Genomic DNA, 15,695 nt, shown 5'->3' with positions numbered 1-15,695 from the left:
CTAATCAGGTAGCTCATTTGTGTTTGTAGTTGTATTATAAGTAAATATGTCTTTTTTTGTGAAGAAATTCTTTTTATTTATAAAAAATTCCCCCAGCTTTATTGAGATATTATTGACGCCTAATGTATGTAAATTGAAGGTGTACAACGTGATTGTTTTTAATATAAATATTTAAAAAATTTTATTTATTTTTGTCTGCGTTGGGTCTTCGTTGTGGTGCATGGGCTTCTCTTGGCGGTGGCTTCTCTTGTTGTGGAGCACGGGTTCTAAGTGTGTGGGCTTCAGTAGTTGTGACTCTCGGGCTCTAGAGCACAGGCTCGGTAGTTTTGGTGCATGCGCTTAGTTGCTCCATGGCATGTGGGATCTTCCTGGACCAGGGCTCGAACCCATGTCCCCTGCATTGGCAGGCGGAGTCTTAACCACTGCACCACTAGGGAAGTCCCCCAACATGATGATTTGATATATGTATATATTGCGAAATGATTACCACGGTAAGGTTAGTTGTGTTATCGTTGTCTCCCATAGTTACCTTTTCTTTTTCCCCTGTGGTTATAGCTTTTAAGATCTACTCTCTTAACAACATTCAAGTATATAGTCCTGTATTGTTAATTATTGTCACAATGCTGTGCACTAGATCCCAGATCTCATTCATCTTAAAGCTGGAAGTTTGTACCCTTTGACCAACATCTCGCCATTTCCCCTACCCACCAGCTCCTGACAACCACCATTCTACTCTCTTAGTTCTTTGAGTTCATTGTTTTAAATATTCTACATATAACTGAGAACATATAGTATTTGTTTTTCTGTATCTTAAAGAAATTCTCTTAACCATGATTAGTTACAACAGCTTCAGAATCCTTGAGTTTACCGTTTGATATTTCTGCACTAATTTAAATAAAAGACAAGAGGTTTTGAATACAACCATAGTGGTGAGAACATTTACACTCCATTAACAACCCCTAAGACAAGTGGTTAGGATATGGTGCATGCCCAGATCCCACAGAAGGGGTTAAAATTAGGTATATCCCTTTTTTTTTCTCCCAATATCTATTTTAATCAAATTTAGGCCCTATGAACTAGAAACAAGACAGTCAGTCTGCAATGGACCATCAAACCCAAAGGACTCCCTTTTCTCTGTGCATCTAGGACAAACAACGGCTAGTTCCCTAATTTTTTCCCCTAAAGTATGTGTTAGCACTCTGGCATCATGGACTTTAAATAAATAAAAATAAAAACTTATTGTCTTCCCTACTTTTAAAATACAAAAATGTATTTGGAACAGATAGTATAACCTCATCATATTTTTACTTTTTAAAAAATTTCCATTTATTTAAACTAAAATCAAAACCAAAGACAGTTCACATAGTAAATATGTCTTATATTCAGCAAATGTTTGATGACCTACTGTGTGCATGTGTTTAATCTTAAAAACTAAAGACAATAAGCAGAATTATGTCTGTTATTAAAATATATAGAACACGGACTTCCCTGCTGGCACAGTGGTTAAGAATCTGCCTGCCAATGCAGGCGACACGGGTTTGAGCCCTGGTCCGGGAAGATCCCACATGCTGCAGAGCAACTAAGCCCGTGCACCACAACTACTGAGCCTGTGCTATAGAGCCCAGGAGCCACGACTATTGAAGCCCGCGCACCTAGATCCCGTGCTCCGCAGCAAGAGAAGCCACCACAATGAGAAGCTTGCGCACCGCAATGAAGAGTGGCCCCCGCTCACCACAGCTAGAGAAAACCCGCACGCAGCAACAAAGACCCAATGCAGCCAAAAATAAATAAAATAAAATAAATTTATATATATTAAAAATATATATATACACATATATATAAATAAAACATACAGGGGGATTCTCAGAAATCTGGAAATTGCTTTGTTTTTCAGTGCTAGAATTTGTGTGGGCTGGACTAGTAGATAGAGAAACATGGTTGAATATCTTGAAGTGCTGTACCCTGATACCACATTTTGTTCTCCTTGATGTAACTCTCTTTAAACATCTTGAATTTTAAAGTTTTAAAATGTTCTTTGTTTTAGTATTTAGGTATTTAAAAGTTTTGTAACTGGGGGAGAAAATACAGCAGTATTTAAAAAGTCCAAAATTAGCCACAAAATTTGGAGAAAAACTTTATTCACAGAGCAAGTGAGGATGTGATGAAACAGTGAGCCCTTGTTTATTATTGCTAAGCCACCTGGAGTGGAATTTTGCCTGGCCTTCAATCCAAATAAAGCAGGCAAGGTTTTCGTGGTGTGGGTTTAAATTGAGCAAAGATTTGTGCCTTGTTTTGAAACTTGGTTGAAAAAAATGCCAATAGTGACTGAAGAATGTTAACATAAAAACTTAGAGATTGTCATCAGTTATGCAATGAAAATATGAAATAATTAAACATTTGCAAGATGTGCTTTCCTATATATATATGTGTGTGTGTGTATAAAGTCTCATTTGATCCTCATGGTAATCCTGTGATGATGCATAACTGGAATTCTTATCCCCATTTAACTCGGGAGGAAATAGAATGCATAAGGTTGCCTAGCTAAAAAGGGGTAGATAGATTTTGAACCTAAGCCATTTCACTTCTAGACCAGTGTTCTTTTAACTATATGTACTATTGAGGGATTAGTTACTCCCTTCCAGAATTAATGTGTTCCAGTTACTGGATATGTAGGGGCAGGGGTAGAATGGTTTAAAAGCCATTCTGATCATCTCAAACTATCTCAGCCTCCTTCTAGTTCTCTTAGGTTCTTTCTCAAGTGTTTTAAGGTGATTTTTTTCTTCTTAATTAGTATCTGGTGTCCCTCAGTGTTCATTTTGGTCATTTTTCCTCCAGGTTATTTGAGAGATTTTCTGCCTTTGCCTAAGAGAATTACTCAGAAGGGGTTGAGACCAAGAGATAAATTATAATGAAACTTGCTTTGCAGAAATTAATTTTTCTATTTGGTTTCTATATTTGCTTCTTCAGAGAGAAAAATTCCTGTTTTTCTTCACATTGATAGAATTTATTTTCAGCTTTCCTGAGGCTTCAGATGATTAACATGTGTGTTCTTGTAGCAAATATTTTGCCTCCGCTGATTGTTAACTTTTTTTTTTCTTATTTGTTAAATTTCTTCTTTAGTAAATAGGATTCTGGGGACTTCCCAGGTGGCGCAGTGGTTAAGAATCCACCTGCCAATGCAGGGGACATGGGTTTGAGCCCTGGTCCGGGAAGATCCCACATGCCGCGGAGCAGCTAAGTCCGTGTGCCACAACTACTGAGCCCGCGTGCTTAGAGCCCATGCTCTGCAGCAGGAGAAGCCACCGCAATGAGAAACCTGCACACCACAACAAACAGTAGCCCCTGCTCGCCACAACTAGAGAAAGCTTGCGCACAGCAACGAAGACCTGACGCAGCCATACATACATACATAAATAAATAAAAGAATAGGATTCTGTGAACATCTAGGAAGAATTTTTTGTGAGCTTCCCCCCACCCCCCTTTTTTTTGGGTAAAAAAACCACTGCCTGGCTTATCTGATAATAATTGAAGAAAGTGTTATATTGTTAACTTTTTACTATTGAGCCCTAGTAGACTACATAAAAAACTAGTTCTGCCTCAGCATGTTTATGAGGCAAACTAAGCCTTTCATGAGATTTAATAGCCTAATAGGCTTTTTGGTCCAAATCATGGTCAGTTATTTTCCCTGATTCTACACATTAAAGGTTGGTCTGGGCTATTTGATGATTAAAAACCAGTAATCCATTGGCAATAAGCCAAGTCCTAATTGGGGAATTTGCTGCTTTCTAACATAATCCTTTTTGTTTGTTTGTTTTTTTGGGAAACATACACACACACACACAAAAGAAAAACACACAAAGAGAAAAATTTTTGTTCAATATAATGTCCCTTTTCTAGAGTCTAGCAGTCTCTGCTTTCTGTTTTCCTAGGCCTGGACATTTTTACTTTCTTACCGGATGCTTGCTCTTCCTGTGTTAGTTATAGTTCTCCCATAAAATGAGTTTTCAAATTCCTTTTAGTGGAATGAATATGCCTTTGCACTCAAAATGTTGTCAAATGTATGCCTAACAAGTGTCATTTAATAGGAAGGGGTACTGCTCTTAATTAAGTTCCCCAAACCATGCTTTTGTACAGTTCTTTCTTATTGTCCTATAGCCTATGTTACTTTTTTCTTTCATTGTTGCTTGAAAGTTATATGGTATTAATTTGGTACAGTGGTCAAGGTGGACTCTACATTTTGATCAGATTTGTAAAGTTATACAGGACTAAAAACTTCAGAGTGATTAAAGAGGTTCCATGCTGAGAATATGGATGACTTTATGTCATTGAATACTTTGGCCAGCAATATAAATCTAAGGGTGATATAGTTTAAAGAAATATTGTTTTCAAAAATAGCAGCTTTACTGAGATGTAATTCATATACCATACAGTTTAACTACTTAAAGTGTACAATTTGGTGGTTTTTAGTGTAGTCACATTTTTGTGCAACCATCACTAAAATCAGTTTTAGAAGATTTCATTACCCTCCCTCAAAAAAACTGTACCCATTAGCCCTTACTCTCGTCTCCCACAGCCCTAGGCAACCACTAATCTACTTTCTACCTCTATGGATTTACCTATTCTGAACTCATACAATATGACTGGAATCATAATATGTGGCCTTTTGTGTATGTCTTCTTTCACTTAGCATCATGTTTTCAAAATTCATCCATGTTGTAGTACATAACAGTACTTCATTTCTTTTTATGGCTGAATAATATTTCATTATGGATATACCATATTTTGTTTGCACATTGGGTGATGGACATTTGAGTTTTTCCCACTTTTTGGTTATTATGAATTTACTGCTGTGAGCATGCATGTTCAAGTTTTTGTGTGGATGTATATTTTCAGTTCTCTGGTATATACCTAGGAATGGAATTGCTGGGTCATGTGGCAACTCTATGTTTAACCTTTTGAGAAACTGCCAAGCTGTTTTCCAAAGCAGCTAGGCATTTTACTTTTCTACCAGCAATGGCTGAGTGGTCCAATTTCTTCATATCCTCACCAACATTTTTTTTTTATTATAGGCATTCCAGTGGGTATGAATCTTACTGTGTTTTGATTTGCATCTCCATGATAATTAATGTAAAATACTGTTTTTAAAGTTTTTTTTTATTATGAAGGCAATAACAGGATATTGTTGAAATTAAGAAAAAAAAGGAACTTATTAAGAAAATATGTATCACCCATAACTTTAACATATAGAGGTGGTTACTGTTAACATTTTGATATGTTTGCTTTGAGTTTTTATTTTTTATTTTATTTATTTTTTTGGCTGCGCTGCATGGCTTGCGGGATCTTGGTTCCCCAACCAGGGATCGAACCCAGGCCCTTGGCAGTGACAGCACAGAGTCCTAACCACTGGACTGCCAGGGAATTCCCAAGTTTTTATTTTTTAAAATATGTTTTTATATATTATTTTTCAAGTTGGGATCATATTGAACACTTAACATTAATATTGTCTGTTCCATATCATTAAATTTTTTTAAAAAGACGTTGAGTATACAGATGCTAACATTTATTTAGAGTCTATTGTGTATCAGGTACTAAATGTTTTAAACAGGTTTCTAATTAAGTCTTTATGTCAACTCTGTAGGTTAAGTACCATCATTACCACCATTTTAAAGATGAAACGGACCTTGGGTTAAATTGCTTGCCCAAGGTCACCCAAGTACTAAGTGGTATTCAGTGACTGTATAATAGTTTTGTACTGTGACTTTATAACCATTCCCTTTTTGGTGGACTTTTAATTTTTTTTCCCACTCTTATAAATAATAGTGACTATCCTAGATAAATCTTTATCTGACTCGGATTCACTTGTTAGGATAGATTATTTGAAGTAGAATCACTAATCAAAGAGTTTGAATGCTTTCTGAGAAAAAAAATTTCTGCCATCAATTTCTAAAGCGTCAAATTGGCCAGTTTCCCTGTCTTCTGAGAACTGTCTCTGTTCCACAGCCACTTTAGTCTTGAGCTGGTTTGTATGAAATTTCTAGTTCAGAGAACATGTGAGTTTAGTTTTGTAAATACTTTTAGTGCTTTGAGTCAGAATTGAGGTGATACCTTATTCTTCATATGTATGAATTTTGGTGTAAAGTAATTATATGTTAAAAATAAGAACGACTCTACACTTTCTTTCTGGGAAATTATCCTCCATTTGGGCACCTTGAAACCACTAGCAGCCATTATTATTAAATGTGAGACTATTGATTTAATATGTGTGATACAAACTGGAATTTTGGAGCACAGTTTGTAATTGTAGATGAGATGGAGTATGGAATCATAGATTTCTAGACCTTTTGTAGTTAGAACAGACCTAGAGACCATTTCAATTTATGGATTTATTTTCATTGAGGTAATATTGAATATTGAATCCATACCCTTCAATGCCTTGCTGTTGTTTTAAGGTAAGTCCAACATCTTTATCAGGGCACACAGGGCCATGTTCAGTACGGCCTCTGCAACCTCTCTAGCCTCCTCTTCTTCCTCTCTCCTCCCTTCTTGTTCACTTCAGTCCAGCCACCTTGACCTTCCTCAGATTACTAAGACCCTTCCTGCCACAGTCTTCAGACATGCTGCTTCCTCTGCTGTAAAGTTTCCTCCACCCGTAATGTGGAGGTCTTGGCTTGATTGTCACTTCCTCAACGAGGTTTCTCCAGGTAGCACCCCACCCATTCTAGACCTAACCAGCTTTCCTGTAATGTATGCTTGCAACGTTTTGTGCTTTTCCTTTTTGCCACAGTTTTCACCACATAGGTGGTTGTGTTATTGCTGTATAGTTTGATATCTTATTACCCGCCTGGAGTGTAAGTTCTGGGATGGCAAGGACTGTTTCACCCATGTCCCACACTGTTGATTGTTTCCTTTGTGTGCAGGAGTTTTTAAGTTTGATGTAGTTTTGTCTGTTTTTGCTTTTGTTGCCTGTGCTTTTAGAATCATACCCAATAAATCATTGCCCATTCCAATGTCATGAAGCTTTTCCCCTATATTTTCTTCTTGGAGTTTTATACTTTCAGGTCTTACATTTAGATCTTTACTCCGTTTTGGACTTAATTTCTGAACATGGTGTAAGATAAGGGTCCATCTTCATTCTATTGCATGTGGATATTCAGTTTTACCAATACCACTGTTGAAGAGATGGTCCTTTCCTCATTGTGTGGTCTTGGCACCCTTCTTAAAGCTCACTTGACAGTATACATTAGGGTTTATTTCTGGGCTCTCTATTCTGTTCTATTGGTCTGTATGTCTGTTTTTATGCCAGTACCATACTGTTTTTTGTTTTGTTTGTTTTGGTTTTTTTTGGCTGTGCCACATGGCTTGTGGGATCTTAGTTCCCCGACCAGGGATCAAACCCATGCCTCCTGCAGTGGAAGCGTGGAGTCCTAACCACTGGACTGCCCGGGAATTCCCCAGTACCATACTGTTTTGATTTCCTATTAGCTTTGTAATAGGTTTTGAAATCAAGAAGAATAAGGCCTCCAACTTTGTTCTTCTCAAGATTGTTTTTTGTTTTTTTAATTTTTTGGCTGTGCCGCAGGGCATATGGAATCATAGTTCCCCAACCAGGGATCGAACCCACACCCCCTGCATTGGAAGCGCGGAGTCTTAACTGCTGGACTGCAGTTAAGGGAAGTCCCATCTCAAGATTGTTTTGACTATCATGGACCTTTGAGATTCCATATGAATTTTAGGATGATGTTTTTTGTTTCTGCAAAAAAAAAAAAAAATGCCTTTGAGATTTTGACAGGGATTGTGTTGAATCTGTAAATTGCCTTGGATAGTATAGACGTTTTAATAATATTAAGTCTTCTAGTCCATGAGCATAGAGTGTTTTTCTATTTATTTGTGTCATCTTTAATTTCTTTGAGTAATGTTTTGTAGTTTTCAATGTACAAGTCTTTTGCCTCCTTGGTTAAGTTTATTCCTGAGTATTTTATTCATTTTGATGCTATTGCAAATGGGATTGTTTTCTTAATTTTCTTTTCTGATTGTGATTGTTAGTGTATAGAAACACAACTGATTTTTGAGGGTTGATTTTGTGTCCTGGAAGTTTGCTGAATTGGTTTATTAGTTTTAATAAACCAATTATTGGGTGGAATCTCGAGAGTTTTCTACATAAGAAAAAGCATTTTATCGGCAAACAGAGATAATTTTGCTTCTTTCTTTCCAATTTGGATGCCTTTTATTTCTTTTTCTTGCCTAATCTCTCTGGCTGAGTCTTTCTGAACTGTGTTGAATAGAAGTGGTCAGAGTGGGCATCCTTGTCTTGTTCCTCATCTCTTCTCTAAGAGAAGAGAAAAGCTTTCAGTTTCTCATCATTGAGTATGATGTTAGTTGTGGACTTTTCATATATGATCTGATATTTTCTTTTTTTAAAGGTGTAAATGCCATCATTTGATATACTTCTACCTTTGATCATGATTAAACTAAAGAATAGTAGATTAGAATATAGAGAAGTAATGAGCCAAACAGACAATTTATTAAAATTAAATAAGACACGGAGAACTTGCACCAAAAAGCCACTATTTATTTCCTGGGAAAACTAACTGATGGAGAATTTGCTTGGTTTCTGATCCCATTGCAGTCTGACTTATATCCAGACTTCTCAGCTGTCTTGAAGGTAACTAACTAGTGACCACTGAATTGCAAAACCAGTAGTCTTTTCTTAAACGACTCCTCCTTAATTTCTCTGTAGCATTTGGCACTGCAGTAGCCCCTTCTTATCCGTAGTTCCTTTTTCCATGGTTTCAGTTACCTGTGGTCAACCGTGGTCTGAAAATATTAAATAGAAAATTCCAGAAATAAAGAATTCATAAATTTTAAATTGTGCGCTGTCCTGAGTAGCGTGATGAAACTTTGTGCCTTTCTGCCCTGTCCTGCCTAGGACACCAGAACATGAATTGTCCCTTTGTCCAGTGTATCCCACCCATTAGTCACTTAATAGCTATCTGAGTTATAAGATCAACTGTTGGGGTATTGCAGTCCTTGTGTTCAAATAACTCTTTTTTTTTTGGTTGTGCCGCGAGCCTTGCAGGATTTTAGTTCCCCAACCAGGGGTTAAATCGGGGCCACAGCAGTGAAAGCGCCAAGTCCTAACCACTGGACTGCCAGGGAATTCCCAAGTAACTCTTATTTTACTTAAAAATGGCCCCAAAGCACAAGAGTGGTGATGCTGGCAATTCAGATAGCCAAAGAGAAGCTTTAAAGTGCTTCCTTTAAGTGAAAAGGTGAAACTTCTATACTTAATAAGGAAAAAAAAAAAAACCTGTATGCCGAGTTTGCTAATATCTATGGTAAGAACGAATCTTCTATCCGTGAAATTGTGAAGAAGGAAAAAGAAATTCTGCTGGTTTTCTTGTTGCACCTCAAAATGCAAAGGTTATGGCCAAGTACATGATAAGTGCTTAAAGATGGAAAAGGCATTAAATTTGTACAGTAAGAGACTTCCCTGTTAGTACAGTGGTTAAGAATCCGCCTGCCAGTGCAGGGGACATGGGTTCGATCCCTGGTCCGGGAAGATCCCACATGCCGCGGAGCAACTAAGCCCTAGTGCCACAACTGCTGAAGCCCACGCACCTAGAGTCCATGCTCCACAACAAGAGAAGCCACCATAATGAGAAGCCTGAGCACCGCAATGAAGAGTAGCCCCCGCTTGCTGCAACTAGAGAAAGCCTGCGTGCAGCAATGAAGAACCAACACAGCCAAAAATAAATAAATAAATTTATTTTATTTTATTTTATTTTTATTATTTATTTATTTATGACTGTGTTGAGTCTTCGTTTCTGTGCGAGGGCTTTCTCTAGTTGCGGCAAGTGGGGGCCACTCTTCATCGCGGTGCGCGGGCCTCTCACCATCACGGCCTCTCTTGTTGCGGAGCACAGGCTCCAGACGCGCAGGCTCAGTAATTGTGGCTCACGGGCCCAGTTGCTCCGTGGCATGTGGGATCTTCCCAGACCAGGGCTCGAACCCGTGTCCCCTGCATTGGCAGGCAGATTCTCAACCACTGCGCCACCAGGGAAGCCCAAATAAATTTATTAAAAAAAGTTTTGTACAGTAAGGTATTTTGAGAGGGAGAGAGACCACAGTCACATAACTTTTATTACAATATATTATTTGTAATTGTTCTATTTTATTACTAATTATTGTTGTCAATCTCTTATTGTACCTAATTTATAAATTAAACTTTATCATAGATTTATATGTATAGGAAAAAACACGTGTATATAGGGTTCAGTACTACCTGTGGTTTCAGGCATCTACTGGGGTCTTGGAATTTATCCCTTGTGGATAAGGGGAGACTCCTGGGTTGATCAAACCTTCCTCTTACTGTTTCCTCACTCAGTTTTCATGTCTTTGTGGTACTCCTACCACTTTGACTGTTCTTCCAGTCATAATTCCTCTTCCTCCTCTTGCTTTGCAAATGTGCACGAGTCCCTTGAGGTTCTGTTTTTGATTCCATCTGTTTTCTCACTTTACATTTTCTCTCAGTGATCTCACTGACCATTGTGGCTTCAGTCATTGTCGACATGCAGTTGATTCACAAACCTGCCTCTTCTGTTAGGTTACAGTTCCTTCCTTGAGTGTCTTTGGACACCTCCATCTAAATGTCTTCCCAGAACTGCAGGTTGAAGATTCACATAATTGAACACCTGTCTTTCTTTCTCCCTTGTTTTTGTCCCCTTCATGCTGTGGCCATCCCCAAACATGGTTGGTGTGCTGCTCCTGCCATGCCTTTGCTCGTGGCATTTCCTTTCCTATCCTTTGGAGTACTTTTCCTTGTACTCTTCAATATACTTCAAGGTCTGCCTCAAATACCATCTTTTCTGCAAAGTACTAATGTAGGCTGCAGATGACCTGCTTGTTCTTTGCTCTAAACTTGGGAGTTTCCTACAGGCTATTTCTTAAAACTATAAAGCTCTTTGTGATTTTTGTCTGTGTTTGCTTTTCTAGCCATAAATCTAGCCACTTCCCCTCAGGAACTCAATAATTCACCTCATGATTCACAGAGAATCACTTCTTGTTCCTCGGGGCAAGACTGTATGCTTTCATGCACATGTCATTTCCCCTGGTGGCATATCTTCCACTTAGTGCTTTTTAGGGGTGTGGGTGGATAGAGTTGATAGTAGTGGCCTTTCAAACTAGTCCTGTAGAGATGTCTTCCATCACATAGATAGATGTCCTCCATCTACTGAATTCTACAAGCAGTTTGGCATAGAGAAAAGAGACAGAATTTGAGCTTTGATTTTAAACCCTGGTTTTGATATTTACTAGCCATGTAAACTTGGTACTCAACTTTTCTGAACCTCTATTTCCTGATCTGTAAAATTGGGAAAGTATTTAACCTTATGGGGCCAATATAAAGTTTAAATAAGAAACTGCATATAAAATGCCAAGCAACTTGGTTTTTTTTATTCTGTTTTCTTACGATGGCTCGAACTAAACAAACTGCGCGTAAGTCCACCGGCGGTAAGGCGCCGCGCAAGCAGCTGGCAACCAAGGCGGCCTGCAATAAAAAAAAGAAAAAAAAAAAGGGCTTCCCTGGTGGCGCAGTGGTTGAGAATCTGCCTGCCAATTCAGTGGACACGGGTTCGAGCCCTGGTCTGGGAAGATCCCACATGCCGCGGAGCAACTAGGCCCGTGAGCCACAACTACTGAGCCTGCGCATCTGGAGCCTGTGCTCCGCAACAAGAGAGGCCACGATAGTGAGAGGCCCGCACACCGTCATGAAGAGTGGTCCCCGCTTGCCACAACTAGGGAAAGCCCTCGCACAGAAACAAAGACCCAACACAGCCATAAATAAATAAATTAAAAAAAAAAAATGCCAAGCATATGCTAAGTCCTCAGTAAATGGTGTTAAAAAAAAAATGAAAAGAGAAGCAGCAGCTATTACTTTCCCTTCATGGGGTCATTTGTGTACGATGGGGGCATGGGAAATGGTGTCAGACTGAGACAGGGTGCTCAAGGCAGAGCACAAAGGATATATCTTCTTACTTGTGGGGAACTGGTTTACTAATGACAAATTCTAGCTAGAGAATGAGAGAAACTTCTTCCTGCAGCCAACTAGTGACTTCTTCCTTACATTACACACAACATTCATCTTTCTCTAAAAAGAAATGCTTTGCTCATGTTGTCCTGTCACCCGCTCTGCCTCCTCCCGTACATTTTCCATATTGTCCCCAATATGGCTTTTAAAATGCAGGTTGTATATGTTGCCCCCTCCCTCTCTTTCAGTACAGATAAATCCTAACTCCTTACTGTGAATTATAAGGCTCTTCGTGATCTGGTCTTGACCTACCTCTCTAGCCTAGTCTTTCACTGTGCCCCATGCAGTGGACATTTGTCAGTTTTTCATCTGACCAGTATCAACTCTTTTCTTATGTCTGGGAAATTCCATAGTGTCTTGGTGGAGGACAGGACCTATCTCACATCTCAGATATTGAAAAGTTTAGATCCTCATTTTCCCTGCTCCCTGGCAGCTAGGGCATAGGAATGTGACCTGGTGGGACTTTGAATCTGCATTGAGGGACACGGAGGATCAAGGACTGGGTCAGTAGCAACAGTGATGGCCTCATGTTATATTGGCAGTTGTGTCTTCACCCGCTGGTACCATGAGTAGTTTCAATTGCAGTTCTGACTGCCTAGCCTAGATTGGTAACGGCTTAGTTTCAGAGTCTAGATTTTTCAGCCCTTGTGTTGGATCTTTGAGGTTACCCATTGCTTTTCCAATAAATTCCTTATCTGTTTAAAGGAACTCAGGATCATTTCTCTTATTTGCACTTATAAAGAGCCTTGACTCATACCGCCCTCTAGTACCAAGTGCCCCATTCACATTAACCTTCCTGCAGTTCTTCCAAACTAACCATGGTTGTTTCTACCTCTGGGCTTTCTCACATTCTGTTCTACCTGAAACACTCTTTACCTCATTCTCAAATTGTTTTGACTCTTGGTGGTCCTTTAGGACTCAGCTCTGTTATGTCACTTTTTCTGCAAAACTTCCCCCAATTCTTTTTTTTTTTTTTTTTTTTTAATATCTGTGCTGGGTCTTCGTTTCTGTGCGAGGGCTTTCTCTAGTTGTGGCAAGCGGGGGCCACTCTTCATCGCGGTGCGCGGGCCTCTCACTATCGCGACCTCTCTTGTTGCGGAGCACAGGCTCCAGACGCGCAGGTTCAGCAATTGTGGCTCACGGGCCCAGCTGCTCCGCAGCATGTGGGATCCTCCCAGACCAGGGCTCGAACCCGTGCTCCCTGCATTGGCAGGCAGATTCTCAACCACCGCACCACCAGGGAAGCCCTCCCCCAATTCTTAAGATTGGGTTAGCTTCTCAGTGTTCCCACAGAATCCTCTGCTTACCTCTATATAATACTTATCACACTATATTGTAATTGCCTTGACATCCCTTGGAGACATGGGCTAGTAGTATATTCAGTATCTTTGCATTGTCCCTGGCAGATAATAATTACTATCTAAATTTTATCTGTTGAATGAGTGAAAAACTATTGAATTATGCACTGTGTTATGTTAAAATTTGTCTATTTGCATGTCTGTTTTTCTTAATAAACTGTGACTATTCTAAGAGCAGTGGCCAAGTTCTTCTTCACCTTTATATCCTTAATTTGTAGCATAGTATTTGGCTCATAGTAGACACTGAGAGAATGTTGAATGCATAACTGAATGACTGAGTGGCAGAGCTGTCTTTTTAGAATTTCAGTTCAACAGTTTTTCCCAAGAGAAAGTATCTTCTTTGACCATATAGGTAAAGATGAGATATCTGCATGTGGCTCATATTGAGTAATTGACATTCTCAACTTCTCTGTATCAGGATTGGTAATCTGTTTAGAAGATAATGTTTATACATGAAAAAAAACCTATTTGACAAGCCAGTATTTTATGTGCCGACTGAGTGATATGGGCAGATGTTGCTTCAGTGTCAGGCTCAATATAACATTCTTTTTTTTTCTTAATATTTATTTATTTTGGCTGTGCCGGGTCTTAGTTGTGGCTCATGGGATCTTCGTTGTGGCATGTTTAGTTGCGGCCTGCGTGTGGGATCTAGTTCCCTGACCCGGGGTCGAACCCGGGCCGCCTGCATTGGGAGCACAGAGTGTTACCCACTGGACCACCAGGGAAGTCCCTCAATATAACATTCTTAATCGAGCCTTTGAAAGTGTGGTACCTAAGCAACTACTTAGGAAATGGTTATTGGTTAATTGGATTGATTAAAATAGAAGCCTGTAGTAGGTTTTGTCTTTCTGTTTTACTTGGTTTACATGCTGCTTATTTTGGACTGGTTCATTGGAATTTTTCCTCGTTCCTTTTTAGGTCCAAGACAACTTTGACAAGATTGAATTCAATAGGATGTGTTGGACCCTCTGTGTCAAAAAAAACCTCGCAAAGAGTCTCCTGCTCATTACAGAAGACGATGCATTTAAAGTATGGGTTATTTTCAACTTTTTATCTGAGGACAAGTACCCGCTAATTATTGTGCCAGAAGAGGTAAGTGTGGCTCTGGGAAGTTTTACAGGGCCATCTTAGCATTTAATAGATCTAACTTGGAAGTATTTGTGTTATTTCAGTGTAGACATGGAAGGAGATCCTGTACTAGTGTTTTTGGATCAGAGGCAAAAAAGCTTGGATCCAAAAAAGTCCAAAACTTAGTGATTTAGGGTCATGCAATAACCATGGAGATTTGCACACAGGGTGGGACTCTTCCTCTCTAAACTGCTATAATTATAGACAAATCCATCCTCATGTTCAAAGAGTCTTTATTCAGTACAAGTCACAACATAATTTTCTGTCTACTTACATACTCGCAAAACCATAAGAAATGGCTGAGTGATGCTATATGGGAAACACGTAGGATCCAGAATGTTGTTCCCAAGGCTGATTTATGTGAGGAAATAACTATTCTTGTTTCAAAGTCAAGGATGGAGACTTTTTTTTTTTTAATTCTTTTTTTTAAAATTTATTTTATTTATTTATTTTTGGCTGTGTTGGTTCTTCGTTGCGGTGCACGGGCTTCTCACTGAGGTGGCTTCTTTTGTTGCGGAGCACAGGCTCTAGGCACGCGGGCTTCAGTAGTTGTGGCTCACAGGCTAAGTTCCTCCGTGGCATGTGGGATCTTCCCGGACCAGGGCTTGAACCCGTGTCCCCTGCATTGGCAGGCGGATTCTTAACCACTGAGCCACCAGGGAAGCCCAAGGATGGAGACTTTTGTAAAACCATACTTTCTAAAGTAAATGAAAAAGGACATTTGCTTGTTTTGTTCTGGGTTATTTTCCCTGAGCTTCCAAGGGGCGGGGGGATGGGGGGGGGACAGGGGGAATACAGGAGTAAGGATTCTGTGCTCTCTTACTGCCCTAAAAAATGATCCATGTAATCCATGCTTATTACAGTAGTAAATTTAGAAAAGACTAATAATATGCAGATTAATCAACTATAGTCCTCCCCTTAAAAAAAGTCATTTGCAATCCCCTAACCTTGGACAAATGATTTAACCTCTTGAGTTTTAATTTCCTCATCTATAAAATGGGGCTCATAAAAATGTTTATTCCAAGGGTTGTGAAGCTCTGTATTTAAAGGACTTAGTTCAGTAAGTGAAATAAGTCAGAGAATGAGGAATACTGTATGATTTTATGCATATATGGAATATAAAC

The 15,695-nt window shown here is 39.2% G+C and overlaps 1 protein-coding gene across 2 annotated transcripts in view; it reads left to right on the top strand.

Annotated features, from left to right (window-relative positions):
- SWAP70 (switching B cell complex subunit SWAP70) overlaps positions 1-15,695 on the top strand; it is a 78,997-nt gene that overhangs the window by 26,664 nt on the left and 36,638 nt on the right. For both annotated transcript variants that reach the window (XM_057553330.1, XM_057553329.1), the window contains exon 3: positions 14,362-14,535. In XM_057553330.1, the coding sequence (XP_057409313.1) occupies positions 14,362-14,535 (174 nt within the window). The remainder of the gene's footprint in view (positions 1-14,361; positions 14,536-15,695) is intronic.

Source organism: Balaenoptera acutorostrata, chromosome 9 (assembly GCF_949987535.1).
Source record: "Balaenoptera acutorostrata chromosome 9, mBalAcu1.1, whole genome shotgun sequence".
Taxonomy (NCBI): Eukaryota; Metazoa; Chordata; class Mammalia; order Artiodactyla; family Balaenopteridae; genus Balaenoptera; species Balaenoptera acutorostrata.
Note: the sequence above shows the minus strand (reverse complement) of the source record. Positions and strands in the feature narration are given on the sequence as shown.